The sequence below is a fragment of the Macrobrachium nipponense genome, chromosome 29 (assembly GCF_015104395.2).
Source record: "Macrobrachium nipponense isolate FS-2020 chromosome 29, ASM1510439v2, whole genome shotgun sequence".
NCBI lineage: Eukaryota > Metazoa > Arthropoda > Malacostraca > Decapoda > Palaemonidae > Macrobrachium > Macrobrachium nipponense.
This window is the reverse complement of record NC_061092.1, coordinates 898,304-918,157: the sequence shown is the minus strand read 5'-3', so window position 1 is coordinate 918,157 and position 19,854 is coordinate 898,304. Positions and strand designations below refer to the sequence as shown.

Sequence of the window (19,854 nt, the reverse complement as noted above, 5' to 3'; positions counted from 1 at the left end):
CCTCCTCTTCCTCATCGGGGCCCCTCTTTAGAGGGAAAAAGGTGGTACATTTATCCACTAAAGGCATCAGGCAACAAATCCTGTACTTTATCAAACAAGCCAATCCTGACTCCTTTCCAAAAGCACATGATGTCAGGCGGGCCAAGTTAGCCAACCTCCCAAATTAATTACTTCCAACATATGAATTTTGCTGATTTAAAAGAAGTTACTACCGGATGGAAATCGCCGACAGTGTTCAAACGTCACTACCTTAAGTCCTTGGAAGCTCTGAAATTCCACCACCCAGCAGTAGCCAGCGGGTAACATAGTTTTCCCCTGACTCTAGCTTAGATTATTAGTAGAAGATTCAGTCCTCCTTTCTACCTGCCTCACCCAACAGTTCGTCTATTCCTGCCTTGTTCATTAACATTTACCTTGTGTCTTAGCTGCTTTATGATTGTAATTGTGCCCCTTTTGTCTGGTTAGGGACACTCACATCTGATTACCATACTGATCTCATAGATGTTATCCCCTTATTTTTATGCTAGGGGATACATCATAATGCAATGGTTACGGGTTTTGTATATTAAGTCATATACATTCCTAAGATATTTTATTTTATCATTGATCAAATATTTATGTAAATTTATACTAATTGCTATTTCTATTTTTGATACATGTTGTTACACACAGATTTATTGTGATAGGTAATCATTGTACCTATTTGTATATATGTAAATTACCTTATATTATTAACATAATTATTTAAGGGTAATTTAAGCATAATTCTGATTTTGTTTTACTGTGTACTTGTATCTTTTTAGCAATTATATTCATTCTTTTATTTTGTATCTTTTAGCAATTATATCTTCTTTTATTTTTGTAGCTTCTATTTGAGACCTATTTTGTTTTATTATTATTTTATTTACTTTGTTTACAATCTTTGCTGTTTCTCTGGTACGATTTCGCGCAAGCGACACGAGCTGAGCCCAGAAAAAGGATTTGACGTAAGGAAAAATCTATTTCTGGGCGATTGGCTCGTGTCGCCAGCGAAATACCCCCCCTACCCATCCCTTCGCTCAAGATTGTCTGCTAACTTCAGGATGGCCACTAGAGGCGCAGCAGTCGCAAGCATGGGATGGTGTAGTAGTAGTACGAGCTGCTCCCTCTGTGGGACGGCTCCCCTCTTGGAGGGTTTTGTAGTGGGAGATTTCTATTGGCATTTGGCTCGTGGTAGTGGTCTCACTCGCCTAGTGTTCATACCGACACCCTCCTAGAGGGGTGAGCGAGTCAGTCATACTGACCTTTTTCTTTATTTTATTTATTCTCTGGTATGTGTTAGTACATTTACCCTAGAAATAATAGATTAAAGGATATTTCGCTGGCGACACGAGCCAATCGCCCAGAAATAGATTTTTCCTTACGTCAAAATCCTTTTATTGTATCTTAACAATATCATATTTCGCTTATTTGAGGATGCTTTTTATTTAGCATGTTTGAGGATGTTCAGAAGGAATGTTCATGAATCTGCATCTCTCTGTTGTTTGATTTTTCACCACACACTCATTAGTTTTTTATTAGTTCATAAATTTAGCTTGGAATTGTACTTGGCATCTGTTGCATTTAGTGGTTAGTTTTTTCTTTTTACATTACTATTTTTTATGTTTCATTACCTTTATTGACGTTAACATAAGTGAAAATATAGGTCTCTTTCGTGGTACTTTCATATCTTCTGCTCTTGTAACCAACTGTTCTTCATCCTTTTTCACCACTATTTCTCAGCCATCCCAGTATCTGAGATCTCAGTTTTTTTCCAGCCTCTTGATACCACATCTCTCCACTATTTCTTTAATCAAGCTAAGAATTTCCCAATGTACTCCTGCCAGAAATCTTAACATTCTAGTGCAACACATCTCTGTTGTCCTTTTCAGTGGCCATATCTCCTACATAGAGTACAGTGGTCCCCCCGTATTCGTGGGGGATGCGTACCAGACCCCCTGCGAATAGTTGGAACCCCTATGAAACTGCTTTAAACCTCCTATTTTGTTAGTTAAAACTTAGAAACACTAAAAATTTTATACCTTTTTTTTGTAGTTTTGTCACAAAAAGTGCATTTGTTCATACGCAAACAAACCTTCGGTCTTAACAATAGGATAATTTCTAGCGCCTAGCCGGATCCGGTTAAAAAACAGATGAAAGCAAGGAATCTTGTGATATCTGGCAACGCATGCGTAGATTGGATGAAGAGTGGTTAAGTACCACTCACCTATGCCACCGCGTCAGTCTTTTATTTAACTGCTTGGGCGAGAGTCTTGGTTAACCTCTCTTGGCCTTTACCCGGTTCATTGCCTGTTTTGCTTGTTTTTAGTGTATATGTGTGTTTGGCTGATATTTTGGCTTCTGCTCCTTCTTGGCCTCGTCAACGTGTGTGCCCCGGAATTCCAGGTTTTCCGTTTTCTCGTTTTTTGGCTTTGGCAGCGACTGATCCCCACATCATGTGTAGCAGGTGCCGTTCTAATTTTTATACTATAATGAATCCTTGCACGGAATGCCAGGCATGGCCTAAAGAGCAGTGGAAGTCATTTTATAGCAAGAGAGAGCATCGGAGGGTTTCGGCTCTTCCTTCATAGGAAGATTTTTCTCCTCACCCCGATGTTTCATCTCCTGCAGTACGTATTCACCCCCCATAGTAGCGTTGTTCCTGTGTCTCCTTCCTTTTCTTCCCCTGATTCGTCGCTGGAAGTATCGGGAGGCTACCAGGCTGATGTTTATAATGTCGCCCTTCTTCTTCGGGAGTTATTTGATTCCTGGGAAGGGGGAGGCTTTTTCATCATTCTCATTTATTCCAGAGTTGGAGGCATCAAGATGGCAGCGATTTGGAAGACACTCGGGCTAGGGGGTCCCCCATCCTTGGAGGGGTTGCTAGCGCACTTTATGGAGGCTTGCTAACCCCCTCCTCAGGCTGGCCAGGTCATCCCCCCCTCCTCTCGGCCTCATCTTCATGGGTAGCTGAGGTCAGCCATCTTGTATTGCTCCGCCAGTGACTGCTGCTGCTACTTCGAGTCAGAGGGAAGCCATGGCGTCAACCCCGTCGATGATATCACGGAATCCGTCGTTGTGTATTCCTCTGCCAGTGGCGTCTGATTCCCCTTAACACCGAGGGGAAGCCGTGACGTTATCACCACTTGTAACATCACTCCCATCGATGACATCACTCCCAGTCATCTCCTCTGTACGGCCTCTCTCAGCTGTGACGTCATCCCTGCCGCCCAGTTCGCTACATCTCCCTTCCATGTCATTGGAGCCTTCTCTTGCAGATCAGTCTGAGGTTATATGCTGGGTAGTGCTTAAGAGGTTGGACTCTGTTTTGGACAATAAGTTGGCTGCCTTGTCTGTTGGGAGGACTGGAAGGAAACGTATTGCTTCATCCCCGCCTCTACGCCGCGTCGGCATATCAAGTGTTGGAAGGCTAAGGACTTTGCTCTTTCTTCGCCTACAAGGGAGGAACAATGCGGACGTGTTCTTGAGAGTGTTTGGTGTTTCGGAAAGTGTTAGTGTATCTTCCCTTGTGCAATCTGCAGTGGCTGCTTCGTCCTCTGCATCGAATTGCGGGTGTGTTGCAACCTCCCCCGTCCGTGCACATCGCGAGTGTGTTACAACCTCCCCCGTTCATGCACATCGCAAGCGTGTTGCAACCTCCTGTGTCTGTGCACATGATGCAAGTACTCCTTTTTCTCCAAGGCCTATTCGTTGCCGTAAGGATCTCAAGGCACCTGTCAAGAGGTCGAAGGTGGTGAGTGCGGAGTTGGTGCAGCAGGAGTGTTTGCCTGCCCCTCTCACTGGTGCTTCCAAGAGTTCAACTCAGGGGGATTCTCCTTCAATCTCGAGTGTTCGGGATTCCTCTCCAACTCACGTTTGCATGTCTGCCATGCCCGTGAACATTCACGGACATGTTAATGAGTCATCTGTTGGAGGAGTATGTAGTGATGTTCCTAGTGTTATAGTGTGTTTGTCTCGGGAGCCGACGCATGGACCCAGCCCAAACAGGTTAGTTGGTGTTTCGGGCTGTTTGGCTGCTGATCCTTCCATTAATTTTAATGGGGAAGGTGCCTTAGAGGAGCCTACACATCCTTCTCGTCATCGGTCTCCGTTGCTGGACCAGGAAGAGGGGAAACACGCAAGAGTTTTTGTCTTCCTTTTTGGAAGTTGTTGATCTCATTCGTGGGTTCAACAATTTGGAAAGTAGGACTCAGGCTTGGTTGTCTTACACTCCTTGCTTGGAAGCCTAGGTGGGAGCTACATAGGATCCCAAATCATCTCTTCAGCTTCTTTTGTCAGGGCATGTCCAGTCTGTCTTGCATAAGATTAATGCCTCTGTTTCAAACCAGGACGGTTCTCTTTGCTCCAAGGGCTCAGCCAAGCTACTACCTCCGCCTCTTACGAGACAGGAAGTACTGTGATGGTAATTGCTTCCTAGCAAAGAAAGATAAAGGAAAGGAGAATGCATTTTCGAGAAGTTCGGCAGCAAGGAGGCGTTAGCGCATTGTGTTGGAGGTGCCTGTTATCATGATGGTTCTAGAATCGGCAGGAGTGTTGTGGAACTCGCCAGGCGCCGTCGTGATGTGAGAAACGCCGCGATTTCTGATGCAATACCTCGTCTAGATTCATCTAAGAATTTCTAGTAATCTCGGGAGCCTGTGACGTTCGCCGTAGGCTCCGCCCCCAGAGTGCTGTATAAATACGATGGTCGTAGTGGCAGCAGCAGAGATCGTAAAAGAGAGATCACCAGTTAGTCACAGAGAGATATCCTCAGTAAGAGCCACAGATCAGATTATCAGTGAGAGATCAGCAGCAGCAGAGATCATCCGAGAGAGATAAGAAAAAAAAGGAACCGACGAAGGATCAGAAAAAAAGTTGCTCGAGAGTTGGTTGGATACTGGTCTAGTCGCCTTCAGGAGTGAACGACCTTTTATCTCGACGTCGAGCAGACTTCAGAGAAGAAAAGGTCCTGCTAGAGGTTTTGGGGAGTTCCTGCCTTACAAGTAGACTATTATCTGCAATACGGAGTCAAGAGGACGTCTGAAATCACCGTTTTCCTTTTGTGAAGCCATCGCTTCAAATTGCCAAATTGACTAGCAAGTATTTGAATTGCCTCACTGTTCCCATAGTTCATGCAGTGTAAGATTCTGTTTTTTTTATGTAAATAGGAGATACCATTCTGCATTTACCTATGTTAGTAAGCTTGTAAATAAACGTTTGTTGTGTTAGTGTTTCTTTCTATATTCCTATCCCCAGTTTCAACTGTTGGTGTTGAAATATTTTTTTTTCTTATTATTTCATATCGAACCTGAAGCGGACCTCTCTCAGAGGCCATAACAAGTACTATGCTACGAACTCTGCATTTTTTATGTTGCATCGTCTTAACCCAGACGTCATTTGCCTGAAGCCGGGATTGACTTTGGAGCAGGTGAAGTCAGTGGCTCTGTCTTTGTCTCCGCAAGATACCTCAGCATTGGAATCTACAGCAGCCTCCATGTTGCAGACAGTTTCTTGGCTGGACTTCTGGTCTGTGGTCATTGCCAAGATAGCTTTTGACAGGTCCCCTGAAGGGCTGGTGAGTGCATCCTCGCTTGCAGTCTGTTGCAGTCCAGAGGCAAGGCGTTTTCATATATGGCTCATCTCAGTGTTAATTTATGAGCTAACCTTCTTCAGATTAGAAGAGACGCAGCTTTGTCTAGGATGGAGAGATCAGTTGACATGGAGTCCTTGTTGGGATTGAGGAATGGAGATCTGTTGGAGTCCCAATATTTGTTTCCTCGGATAGAGCTCAAGAATGCGATATGCCGGCGCTGGGCTGACACCAAAGACAGACTGGTGCACCAGGCCGTGTCTAAGTCGGAGTCTCGTCCTCGGAGACGTCCGGCTCCTCCTCCTTCCCCTGTCCAGCAGCAGTCAAGGAGATTGTCGCCTGGTAGGCCGTCGAGGAATTCGAGTTCAGCAGGGCCTTCCCGTTCGACTCAACCTAGGTCAGAGGATCAACGCCCCTTTTGCTCTCGTTCCTTTAAGCCAAGAAGGGGCCCAAGAGGCAAAGGTAAAGGGGGCCGTCGGTAGGTTAGTCGCCTCTCCCTCTCCTGTGCCACAGGTGGGGGTTGCCTGGTGGGCCATTGGGCCAAGTGGCAGAGTTATGGGGCGGAGAAGTGGGTGGTAGATGTCCTTCAGGTGGGGTACTGCGCCATTCGACTTCTCTCCTCCTCTGTCAGACAAGCTGCAGCTCAGGAAGGCATATCCTCCAGATTCTCTGAAGTTCTTGGCTCTTCGGGAGGAAGTGCAGAAGATGCTGGACAAGGATGCGATAGAGGAAGTGGTGCATCCGTCTCCGGGGTTTTACAGTCACATCTTCTTGGTGCCCAAGGCGTCGGGAGGATAGAGACCTGTGATCGACTTATCCACCTTGAATCACTTCATCAGGAAGACACAGTTCAAGATGGAGACTCCGCTTTCAGTGTTGGCAGTTGTGAGGGAAGGCAACTTCATGCTGTTGATAGACTTAAGGGGCGCATACTTCCAAATCCTTGTTCATCTGATGTCCAGGAAGTTCCTTCGCTTCTCTCTTGGGGACAAGGTCTCCGAGTTCAAAGTCTTGTGCTTCGGGCTGACAACAGCCCCTCAAGTGTTCACAAGGGTCTTCTCTCTCTTGTCAAGTTGGGTCCATGCTCAGGGGATCTGTTTGCTGAGGTACCTTGACGATTGGTTGGTCTTGACAGTTTCCAGGGAAAAGCTGCTGCAGGACAGGGATCGTCTACTCCAGTTCTGTCTGGAACTGGGCATCATAGTCAACCAGGAAAAGTCGAACCTCATACCCAGTCAAAGGATTCTCTACCTGGGCATTGTCATCGAAATGACAGCGGCAAAATTTTCCCGTCGGATCAGAGATTGGAGAAGTTGTGGGTGGTGGCACGCAACTTCCTGTCGGAACCACATCAGTCAGCTCATCAGTGGGAGGTTCTTATGCGAGTGTTGTCTTCCCTGGAGAAGCTGGTCCCTCATGGGTGTCTTCATCTTCGATCTCTGCAATGGAGACTGGGAGAATTCTGGTCTCCAGTGGGGGACTCACCCCTGTTAATGGTTCCTCTGTCTCTGGAAGTGAGAGAAGATCTTCGTTGTTGGTTGGATAATCAGAATCTTTCGAAGGGTGTCCCTCTGCGTTCTATCCACTGGACTTCCTTCTGTTCTCAGATGCCTCCCTTGCAGGTTGGGGGGCTCACTTAGGCAGCCTCATCGCTTCAGGCGTTTGGAATTTGGAGGACAAGCAGCAGCATATCAACATCTTGGAGTTGAAGGCAGCCTTTCTGGGTCTGAAGGAGTTTCGGGAGAAGGTAGAAGGCCATTCTGTTGTTTTCATTTCGGACTACACCATGGTGGTAGCCTGTGAACAAACAGGGAGGCCTGGTTTCTCGTCAACTTCACACCTTGACCGTTGAGGTTCATCAGTGGGCGGTCAGCAATTCGGTAGAGCTCTCAACCAGGTATATCCCAGGCAAATGCAATGTGGTCGCAGACAAACTCAGTCGTTGGGGTCAGATCCTAGGCACAGAGTGGTCCCTTCATCAAGTGGTAGCAGACAAGCTTTTCCAGGTTTGGGGGAGACCTATGCTGGACCTTTTTGCAACTTGCTTCAACAGGAAGCTGGAGATATTCTGTTCAGTAGTCCCAGATCCTTTAGCATTGGCAGAAGATGCATTCCAACATCCCTGGGACAACCTGGAGGTGTATGCCTTCCCTCCATTTTGTTTGATCCGTCAAGTTCTGAACAAGCTAATGAGTTCACAGGGTCTCAGGATGACTTTTGGTAGCCCCTCTGTTGCCTCAGGCGGAATGGTTCCCAGATCTGCTGTCGTTGTTGTCAGAGGTTCCGAGGGAGATTCCCCCTTGGTGACATCTCCTGTGTCAGCCCCATGCGGAAAGGTTCCACCAGTCAGTAGAATCCCTGCCTCTTCACGGTTGGAGACTATCAAGTATCTCCTCTGAGCGAGAGGCTTTTCTCAGAGAACAGCAGGGCATGTCGAGCAAGTCTCAGAAAGTCGACCTCCGTGGTTTACCAAGGCAAGTGGGCGATCTATTGTGATTGGTGTCGTAAACGGGGTTTTTCTCCATTCGCAACCTCTATTCAGCTAGCAAACTTTTTAACCTTCCTCAGAGACGAGAAACGTTTGTCCATTTCTGCCATTAGAGGCTACAGGGCGGCCCTGAGTTTGGTATTACACCTTAAAGGTATTGACACCTCTTCCTTGGAACTTTCCTTGCTAGTTAAGGGGTTTGAGCAATCGAATTCTAGAGGAGCTCAAGCCTCTGACGTGGGATGTTTCCTTGGTTCTCAAGAGCTTCACTAAGAGTCCATATGAGCCCTTGCATTGCTCATCTGACAGGAACTTGACACTCAAGACAGTTTTCCTTCTTGTCGCAGACTTTTTGTTAGCACAGGCCGTACAAAGAAAGAGGTGTCTAAGAATACTATCTCTTTTTGGATATGGGAAGCCATCAGACAGGCATACTTGACTCTTGATTCCACCATCACATCCGTGCAGGCTAGAGCGCATGACGTTAAGGGTATTGGTCCCTCTCTGGCTTTCAAAAAGAACGTGGCTGTACATAGAGTGCTGAGCGCTGGTACTTGGTTACGCCAGCCCACGTTTACCTCTTTCTATCTTAAGGATGTTTCCCACAGATCTGCGGACACGTTTTCCCTGGGTCCTGTGGTGGCTGCCCAACAGGTTGTGTAACTCATAGTTGCCCTTAACAGGGCACTTTTGTATCTTACCTAAGATGATTGTGTGGATGAGAGAATGAGTGAGTTGGCTGGTCTCCTTCTTTCTCTTGTACCTTTCCTTCTTCCTTTGGGCAGGTTAAGGAATAGACACGTCATTCGCTGGACTGGTCTGATACAGGTGAGTAAGGTAGTCATACTGATAGTGTGGTCGCTTAATATACAAATATCAAACCCTCTATTTGGTAGCATATGCTCCACTCCTTGGCAAGGAGGAGTTGGGAGTAGTACAAACCCTGGTGTATTGGTTTGCTATTAGACAGTCAAAGTTTCTCTTTGGTTCCCGATACAATGGTTCTCCCATATACGTATCCTTGTACGTCACTCAGGGTCTGAGTGGTTAGATATCAATTTATCTAGCTTCTCAATGGGCTTCAGTCCCTTTCCAGAAGTCATTTCTTCTGGAAGCTGGACTGGTGGGTAGGCCCCCAGGTGGTTTAGGATGTCTTGTACCTCCCTCCAAGTATGAGTCTATCCTATTGTTAAGACGGAAGGTTTGTTTTCACATATGAACAAATGACAAATTTTCTAATACAATTTGTATTTTTCATAGCTACAAACCTGAGGTCTTAATATAATACTGCCTGCCTCTAGCCGCCCCTCTGTGTGTTAAGACATCCTGAGTTGGGAAAGACTGACGCGGTGGCGTAGGTGAGTGGTACTTGACCACTCTTCACCCGATCTACGCTTGCTTTGCCAGATATCACAAGATTCCTTGGTTTTATCTGTTTTTTAACCGGATCCAGCCAGGCGCTAGAAATTATCCTATTGTTGAGACCTCAGGTTTGTAGCTGTGAAAAATACAAATTGTCCTAGAAAATTTGTCATTTTATGATGAAATTGATAAAAAAAACAGGAATTTGTGGATATTTCTCATAGAAAAATACTGTGAATAGGTGAATTTTCTGCGAATGCGTGAGCCTGGAGAACGGAGAATCCGAATACAGGGGGTCCATTGTAGTGTAGTTTAGTCATTGTAAGTGTTTGCTGTCTTGCTAATAGGACATTTTATTTACCAGAAGGGTTTCCTTCTCTGTCCATTTTGTCCATGCTGCACTTATTTCTTTCTCATTGGTTTCTCACTTCTGCTTCACAATCCATTGTATATCTCCAAGGTAACTTTCTTTCTCATTGCTTTCTCACTCCTTCACAGTTCAGTATGTCTCCAACATAACAGAAATGCTTTACCACATTCATTTTAACAAGGTCATTAGCTCCCCTCCTAGGCATTGGTCTTTGTGACACCATCTGTTACATTTGGTATACAGAATAGAGTTCACCCCTCACCTTCACTACAGCAACCACATGGATCTGGGTCATCTTCATAAAGTAGCTCCAAAGAGGCCCTTTTTCTGGACTCCTCTCTAGCTGCTTCCATTTTTATTATAAAAACAAAAGGATTCAACACTACTTAATCCTTGATAGACACTGACATTTACTTAAATTCTTTTGAAACATCTGCCATCATTACTGCAAAGCTACAGTAACTTTTGGATAAGAAATGTATGCAAAAGATTTGGAAGTTTCATAATCATCCCTTTGTTTAAGCCTGGAAAATACCTAAGCAAGGCTAAACATTGTAGACAGCTTATCAAGTGGCTTACTTTTGAAAACAGTGACTGAAACCAGCAGGACAAATGCATAGTTTTAACATTGTATTCCTGTTAGTTTAGGTCTAAAAAGAATAAATCGTCAAAGTCAGTGACACTTTTGGATCATATATACCATTAGTATTATCTTTAATGTTAAAAATTCATTTGGTACTGTGTAGGGATACTACTCCATTTTGAATACATTACATTATTATACTTATGGACTCTTGCCAGTATATTCAGTTAGAAATTTTATAGGTGATTGCACTTTCCAGGTATGATTAGATGTGTATTCTTACACATGCAAACTAGAAAACAAAATCTCTCTTGGTAATGCTCCCAGTAACACTATTTTTCTTTGCCTTTAATATATTAGAAAAGATAACTTACTCGTATTACTTCAGTAATATACAGTGTGAAGAGTCAAGAGGAATAATATTAATGGAACATGCTTCGAAAATATTCTAGGTGTACTATACAGAAAAAAGCAGAGAAAAGGGTTAAAATACAAAAAAAAAATTATTTGTTTGGCTTCTTGCTAGAGAAAATAAAGAACGGGGGAAGTTAATATTGAGGCAGCTTCAGAAGGAAAACCACGTACAGTAAAAGGGAAACGGCTGTGCTGTGTCTGTGTAAATCTTTAGGTACATTTTAGTAGGGTAGAAAGTAAGTGAAGTATAATAGGTGGGTATTATACAAACAGAAGGAATTACCGTGGGTTAGCAAATAGTAGTGTTACAGGACCGAAATACAAGGTCTAGAATGAAGAGTGTGGCACATATATTAAGAATTTGATATCTGAGTTCTTTATCTTTTATTATAGTAATGGAAGAAGCTATGCAGGTGGACAGAAAGAGAGCCCTCTGGGAGAGACTACATGCAGATGACTCGTTACCAGCTGAACCAAGGAATGTTTTAGAAATGTTTAAAAGACTGAAATTATGAATTCAGAGGAGAGTGGTTACCATTTCAAGCAAAACTAAACTTATGGTTGCTGATGAGGAAGCAAATGAGAGAATTCTCTTTGGGAAGTAGCCATGTTTTTCAGTGAGAGAGGTGTAGGGGTAAACTCCTCTACTGTATATTGCGTTTGTATTACAGAGGACCACCATGCAAATTTTTGGTCAGTTTGCTTGCTGTCTTCTTGAATATATATTTCCAAGCTTCCAGTAACTAACTCACAACCTTGTCATCAAACAGGTATAAAATGCACTTCTAGGCTTTTAGGTGGATATGTGGATTGCAGCAAAACCAATGGATGTTTGTGATTGGAGCTAAGAAACTATGGATTCAAGATGCTTTTAAACATAACATCAGATATTAGCATTTGTCACTTGTAAAAGGAATGACCCTATTATGTCATTTTGTGAGCTTAGTAGTAAACTGAGCATAGATGATTGGAGTGTTCTGATGATGCTACTTTTTCCTTACTCTGCCATTATACATAAGACGATTTCTCAAATTTTGAAAAGTTTTGCTGGTAGTGTTGATTTTAAGTTATTACATTTTATATTTAAAAGTTGAATTCATTTGTTTATTTAATTGTACATTTTTTACAGAAATATTAACAGTTTCTTTAGGGAAAGAATTTTAATTTCTTCAGTTTCCGCAGGTGACGACTTCAGTGAACGTAGGAGTAGTAACTCAAGCTTAACCTCAGTGACCTCTAGGGGTTCAATCATGTCCCCTCCAGAGTTTAATGGAGGCCCTGGAGGAAATTCACAAGCAAATTTTTCAACCAAAATGTCTACCCTGAAAGGGAGACTCAGTGGTGCATTCAGTTACTGGACGGGGAGAGAGAAGTCTCCAACGCAAGAAAAACCATGTTAGTATTTTTAATGTGGTGATATTAAGGGGGCTGGCCATTCAATGAATGGTGGAACTAAGAAACACCTAAAAATTATGGATTTTATGTATTCAACTTACCAAGTAGTTACAAAGCTATAGTTTCTAAATCCGTCAGTAGCTAGTATTTTTGAAACTCGCCGTAGCACTAGTTTGTTTTGGTCAGGCGATACCCCTCTCCAACCCCCCCGCAACTCACTATCGGGGGAGAGCAGAACCAACACTGTACAAAAATCAGTTGTTTCTGCTGGCTGGTACTGTTAATACAGTTCAGTAGTCAGCAGAAATTTTGGAATTTCGTTACCGTCGCTCACTGTTGGAGTTATTTAGTGAAGTACTCTTAAATATTGGTGGCCTTTTTTGGAGATATTAGCTATTTAGGTGTTCAAATAAATAAGTTAAATAGATAGTATTGGGTTAGTGTACAGACATGTCAGATACTAGCCCAACAGGAATTAGGTATTGCAGCAAAAGCCACAATACAAGGATTGCTAAAGCTTGCAATAGTCCACATTCAATTTGCACAGGTTGTAGGGGACAAACTTGCACACTAGAGTGGACTTGTGGAGAATGTATTAATTGGGGCAAGAGAACTTGGAAAATCTTGACTAGCTACTCGAACAAGTTACATAGAGATAAAAAGAAGAAAGCAGCTTCTAGAGCCAAAGCTAAAATAGTTAGTCAGGAATTGTCAAATGATAACTTCTCTTTCTGAACCTTCCCCATCACTGGTCAATCCTAGCATAATCTTGGCTCTCTTACACCTTTACCCGATGCTGTGGCCAATTTAGAAGCAAGAGTAAATAAGGAATTGTTCCGACACTTAATACAAACCTGAGGTCCTTCATATAAGGAATTACTATTCATCGCCAGCTAGACCGGTCGTAAGATTTACTAACAAGGTAGTTTGGCAGTAACTGCTTGTCTGATGGTTGGGAGTCCCGCCCGACTGGAGGTAAACATATCACTTTGCTTTCGACCGCTGGCGGGTGAAGACGTGTGCTCGCCTCTCTGCCCGCCTCTTTTGTGAGATTTTCAAATCCTGGCTTGCTTTTCAACCTTTTCCTATTAGAATACTAGTGTGAAAGTCATTGTAGGTACTCAGTTTATATTTTTTTGTATTATTTATTTGTGGTATTGCATCACTGAAGAACATGCAGTCCCACGAAGTGGAGAAGCCCCCTCGCACCCCATCCAACTGGAGAGTGTGCCCTGGAGTGGGAGGCTGCAAGTGTGGGGCGTTTCGGTCCAGCAGTGCTGTGGACCCTCATCCTTTATGTACTAGATGCCAAGGGCATGAATGTGTCTCTTGGTCAGAGAAGCAGTGGGAGTTGTACGAGAAGAGGAGGAAGCCGCGTAGATTTGCCAAGGTGTCGTCGGAAAGCCCTCCCTCGACACCTCTGGTGACTGACACGTCGTCTTACATTCTCCCTCCTAGTCAACTCCCGCGTATGGCTCTCTCCCCTTCGGGGGATGTGTCCCGCCCCACCTCTTCGCTTGATTTGTTGAGTGCAGAGGAAGGAGTGCAACACCCCGACCTTGAGTGGTACTGGGGGGTCTTCTGTCCTTTCAGGGTAGGATTCTTCCCCCTCTGAGCGAATAGGGACCCCCCCCCCCCCATTAACCCGACTGTTGCTTCTGCAGGTGTGTCTGCCTCCGCGGGTGGAGACCTCCGCAGGTGTGGCAATCTTTGAGCCTCCCAGGCACTCTGAGTATCCAGGGGCTGATTCATCACCTGGCTGCAGCCCCTGTCACTCATGGGGTGGAGAGAAGGACTATCACAACAGTGTCGACACCAGGTTATGCCACACCACCGCTCCTGGTGTATACCCAGCACGTGACGATGGTCACCCCTTCGGCCGCGGTACAAGCCCCGCTGCAATATGTGCTCCGGAGGGAGATGGTTCCTCTGCCGCCTGGGTTAGCTGTCCTTGCCCACCCTCTGACTTCAAGTGCCCATACTTACTGCCCGTGGAAGTGCTGCTGCTCCCACTGCTCCCTCCGGACAGGTGGAGTTGGACCGTGTTGCTACCACAACTGCCTCAGCTCCATCCTGGATGGAGGACCTGTCAGCTGTCCTGAACAAGCTGGCAAAGAAGAAGTCCAGGAAGAAGAGGAAGGTGTCGTCATCTTCTCCATCATCTTCTTTGTCATCATCTTCTGCCGCCTCTTCCCCTTCGACTTCCAAGGCTCCCCAGCCAAGGAAGAAGAAGGTGGCCTCGCCCCCCCCAAAGAAGTCTCGCTCAGAGACTTCTAAGGGTCTGTCCCGCTCCGGCAGGACAGGTGGGTCTTCCGCTGGTCCTCCTGTTCCTCCGGGAACTGGGCCCGTCTCTCCTTCCTCAGGGATTGATTGATTTATTAATTCTTACTGGCGTCGCAACAATGAGGTTATTGACGGAAGAAGAAGACGGGGACCGTAGGGGTACCGCTGGTACCTCTGTTCCCAGTTCCAGAGGTTCCACCTCCGGACCAGGAACCGTCTCGGCTGCTCGTGAGCGAACGCCACCGAGTGTACAATCACCAGTAGGTGATTGTGCAGCCAGGAACCAGACGCCTGAGTATACTCACCGTCAGGATCTAGGCACGGAGCGGAAGGTTGGCGATCACCAGACCAGCAATCACTCTCGCAGCGATCCCCCGGTTCGCAGGGTTGACGTGATGGTCCCACCAGACCGTTCACATGTCGAGGCTGAGAAGAGGTCCCCTCGGTCACCAGGTCCAGCCTCGGCTGCTTCTGGTACCATGGCGCGTTGAGAGGATGGTGCTCGCTCTCACCGCGTTAGTGGACACTACCAGTCACCTGACCGTCGCTCCCACCAGGACTGGACGGCTCGCACGACTGGTAGCAGCTCCCCTGATGCACAAGACCGATACTACCGTCCTCGGTCCAGCGCTTCTCCTCACAGAGGCCGCTGGTCCAGACCTGCAGCTCGATCGCCAACACAGGTTGGCGATCGCCTGCAGTCCTCCCAACCCACCGGCTCTGCTGGTAGGCAGGGCAGGAGCGTCAGGTCTTCCTCACCTGTCCCTTCAACCTCCTGGGGCTGCACCGGGAGAAGCGAGGCGAACAGGAGTGACCGCGAGGAGCGTGCTTATCCTAAGGTCCCGCCACGAGAGCCTACGATCCTGGCTTGGTCCTTGGACCTAGCAAATTGTACACTCAAGTGGTTGGTGGAGACCACGAGGGGTCTGGTGAGGTTCTTCCTCCTGAAGGAAGAGTGTCTCGAGAGGTGATTGGCCTGGATGAATCTGATGGTCCATTGCCTCAGGACATGATAACCCCCAAGATACAGAGGTCCCTTGCAGAGGTCATTGCACTGATTCGTCAGCACAACGACCTTGGGGAAGGATCAGTGGTTACTCCCTCTGACCCTCCATCAAGGTTGGAGTCGTTCTGGGGACCTAAGAAGGAACCCAGAGCGACGATGGGACTACCCCGGTCCACCTTGGCCGACAGTGTGTTGGACCAAGTGAATGCTCTCGTCTCTGGACAGGAGAACTCACTCAGGTCCAGCAGGTCTGACAAGTTCCTTCCCCCTCCTCTGCCTTGCCAGCGGCGTTTCTACGTGCCTTCAGTAGGCCCATTGCCATCCAAGGAGGTTGATCCGGAGATAGCTAGGCTTACTCCGGGAGTGCCTCTTCATCACCTGCTGTCCGAGAACCTCTTGTTCTCACAGCAAGAGGCATTGGCCCTGGAATCTATTTCCATGGCAGCTTTCCAGGCCGTCTCCTGGCTGGAGCTGTGGTCCCTCACGGTATCCAGAGTCTCAGCCTCTTTGGGACCTTTCGTTCCCAAGGAAGACTCGGCGTTCGGGAGACTCTGCCAGTCTGGAAGTAGGGGCATCTCCTACCTTGCCCACCAGACGGCCAACCTGTGGGCCAACCTGGTTCTTAAAAGACGGGACTCAGTCCTGCCTTGGGTAACCAGAGCGGCCGGTCGAGAAGTAACGTTGGGATTACGAAACGGACCATTGCCGGGTTCCTCTTCTCTCTTCCCCAGAGAGATGGTGGATGCTGCGGTGGAAAAGCGGAAAACTGAGGACAGTGACTGCCTAGTATACCAGGCAGTTTCAAAGACTTCTGGGCAGTCTCAATCAACTGCGGCCAAGCCTCGGAGCTTGGCTAGCATTTCCTCTGCTCCCAAGATGCTAGCACCGTCAAGGGCAGCGCAAGGAAAGACCCAGCCTTCCTCTTTCACTTCGAGAAGTGAGTGTCAGCCCTCCTCTCGAGCCTCCTTCTCTCGCGGGAGAGCAGCTAAACAGAAGGGGAAGAGAGGGAAATGCTAGGGACGGCATTCCCCCTCACCTGCTGCCGGAAGTTTGGGGGTGCCTGGCGAGCCATTGGGCAACTTGGCAGCGCTTCGGAGCCGAGACCTGGGTAGTGGATGTCCTTTGGGAGGGATACCTACTGCCCTTCGAGTCGAGGCCACCCCTCACTTCCCACCCGGTCCACTTTCAGACGTACGTACCCGGTTCTGCCAGGGACGTAGCACTGAAACAAGAAGTCAAGACCAGGCTGAGCAAAGGAGCTGTGGAGATTGTGCGAGATCAGCCACTGGGTTTCTACAGCCAACTCTTCCTGGTGGAGAAGTCTATGGGGGGCTGGAGACCGGTGATAGATCTCTCTCCCTTGAACTGTTTTGTTCGCCAGACTCGGTTCACGATGGAAACAGCACGCTCAGTGCTCGATTCCATCAGGGAGAACGAAGTCAAGTCCATGCTGAGCAAGGGAGCTGTGGAGGTCGTACGAGATCAGTCGCGGGGCTTTTACAGCCGACTCTTCCTAGTGGAGAAGTCATCGGGGGGCTGGCGACCGGTGATAGATCTCTCTCCTTTGAACTGATTCATTTGCCAGACTCGGTTCACGATGGAAACGGCACGCTCAGTGCTCGACTCCATCAGGGAGAACGACTTCATGCTTTCGGTAAAAAGTAAGTATATCTTAGTTTTACCAGACCACTGAGCTGATTAACAGCTCTCCTAGGGCTGGCCCGAAGGATTAGATATATTTTACGTGACTAGGAATCAACTGATTACCTAGCAACGGGACCTACAGCTTATTGTGGAATCCGAACCACATTATATCGAGAAAGGCATTTCTATCACCAGAAATAAATTTCTCTGGTTCCGCGTTGACCGGGCCGAGAATCGAACTCGGACCACCGAATTAGCAGCCGAGAGCGAAGTCCACTCGGCCAACGTGGGACTTCATGCATGCTTTCGGTAGACCTAAAGGATGCGTATTTCCAAATACCCATCCACCAGTCCTCCAGGAAGTAGCTCCGCTTTATCCTCGATGGGACAGTGTACCAGTTCAGGGCACTTTGTTTTGGTCTCTCAACTGCCCCACAGGTGTTCACACCAGTGTTCACTCTGGTGTCGGCTTGGGCCCATTTGGTCGGGATACGTCTGATGAGGCATCTCGACGATTGGCTGGTCCTGGCGAGCTCCCACTCGCAGTTGCTACAAGACAGAGATCGACTCCTCGACTTATGTGCGAGATTCCCCCATAGCCCAACCTGCTGTGCCAACCGCATGTGGAATGGTACCACCAGGCAGTACATTCCGTGTCTTCACAGCTGGCGGTTATCCACCATCTCCTGCGAGTGAGAGGCTTTTCTCGCCAAGCAGCAACAGAGATGGCTGGATCCTCAGACAGTCCTCTGCAGAAGTATACCAGGGAAAGTAGTCCGTCTTCTGTGGTTGGTGTCGTAGACGGTCTGTCTCTGCTCAGAGCCACTCTTCAGCAGGTAGCAAATTTCCTCATCTTTCTTTGCCAAGAGAAGCTCCTTTCTGTCTCCACAGTCAAAGGCTACAGAGCCGCCCTGGCCCTTGTCCTTAAACTGCAAGGAATCGATATTTCCTCCCCCATGGAAATATCTCTCCTAATGAGGAGCTTCGAGAGGTCTTGCCAACCCAGGGAACTCAGGCCCCCGTGGTGAGGTGTGACTCTTGTGTTAAGGAGCTTGACTCGCAGACCCTACGAGCCTCTCCAAGAGTCATCAGACAGGGATCTGACCCTCAAGACCGTCTTTCTGCTGGGCCTGGCATCAACAAAGAGAGTAGGAGAACTTCACGGTCTTTCCTTCGGTGTTAAACACTTGAGGGGATGGGGATCAGTTACGCTCAATTTTGTCACAGATTTCGTAGCAAAGACTCAGAACATTTTGGTTCCTGTTACGGCCTCTGAGAGAGGTCCGCTTCAGGTTCGATATAAAATAAACAAAAACAAAAAAAATTTCAACACCAACAGTTGAAACTGGGGATACGAATATAGAAAGAAACACTAACACAACAAGGTTTATTTACAAGCTTACTAACAAAGGTAAATGCAGAATGGTATCTCCTATTTACATAAAAAAAAAAAAAGAATCTTACACTGCATGAACTGGAGGAACAGCGAGGTAATTCAAATACTTGTTGGCAGGTTTAGTGACTCGAAGCGATGACTTCATAAAAGGAGAATGGTGATTGCAGACGTCTTCTTGACTCCGCATTGCAGAAAATAATGTCTACTCTTGATACTTGAAAGGCAGGAACTCCCCAAAACCTCTAGCAGGACATTTTCTTCTTTGAAGTCTGCTCAACGTGGAGATAACTCGGTCGTCCACTCCTGAAGATGACTAGACCAGAATCCAACCAACTCTCGAGCAACTTTTCCTCTGATCCTTCGTCGGTCCCTTTTTCTCTTATCTCTCTCGGATGAGCTCTGCTGCTGCTGATCTCTCACCGATAATCTGATCTGTGGCTCTTACTGAGGATATCTCTCAGTGACTAACTGATGAACTCTCTCTCTCCTACTTTGTCCGTCGTATTTATACGGCATCCTAGGGGCGGGGGCCTACGGCGAGCATCACAGACTCCCGAGATTACCGGAACTTCTCCGAAGAATCTAGACGAGGTATTGCATCAGAAATCGCTGCGTTTCTCACATTACGTCGGCGCCTGACGAGTTCCATAACACTCCTGCCAATTCTAGAACCATCATGAGAACAGGCACCTCCAACACAAAGTGCTAATGCCTCCTTACTGCCGAACTTCTCGTAAATGCGTTTTCCTTTCCTTTATCTTCCTTTGCTATAAAGCAATTACCATCACAGTCCCTGACGCCAGGTTCGAGTCCTTCACGATCCCTTCCTTGGAAGACTTCACCGATAATGATGTGGATGAGATGCTGCCTTTGTCCTGTGAGAGTGCTATATAGCTATCTGAAGAAAACTCGACACCTCAGGCCTGAGTGTCGACACCTCTTGGTTAGCACCGGGGTGACCAAGAAAGAAGTGTCCAAGAACACTGTTTCTTTCTGGCTTCGTGAGGTAATCTGGAAAGCATACAACTCCAACAGGAGTGCCGACACCAGTACCTGTGGTCCGAGAGGCCACGAAGTCAGAGGCATTGGTCCAACCCTTGCATTCCTCAAGAACTTGTCCGTGGCACTGGTACTGAAGGCAGGGGGTATGGGCCAACCAGACCACCTTCACCTCCTTCTACTTTCGGGATATTGCCCACAGGTCCTTGGATACTTTTTCCTTGGGACCCATGGTGGCTGCTCAACAAGTTGTGTAGCTTACCCAGCTTCCTTACCGTACAAGATAGCATCTCGTCCTTGTGAGAC

General features: G+C 47.0%; 1 protein-coding gene across 1 annotated transcript in view; it reads left to right on the top strand.

Moving 5' to 3' along the window:
- The window catches only part of LOC135205991 (late secretory pathway protein AVL9 homolog), a gene marked incomplete at its 5' end in the record, with an annotated part of 226,407 nt that overhangs the window by 190,332 nt on the left and 16,221 nt on the right, over positions 1-19,854 (top strand). Inside the window, one exon of the mRNA XM_064237162.1 lies at positions 12,008-12,220. Within this exon, the coding sequence (XP_064093232.1) occupies positions 12,008-12,220 (213 nt within the window). The remainder of the gene's footprint in view (positions 1-12,007; positions 12,221-19,854) is intronic.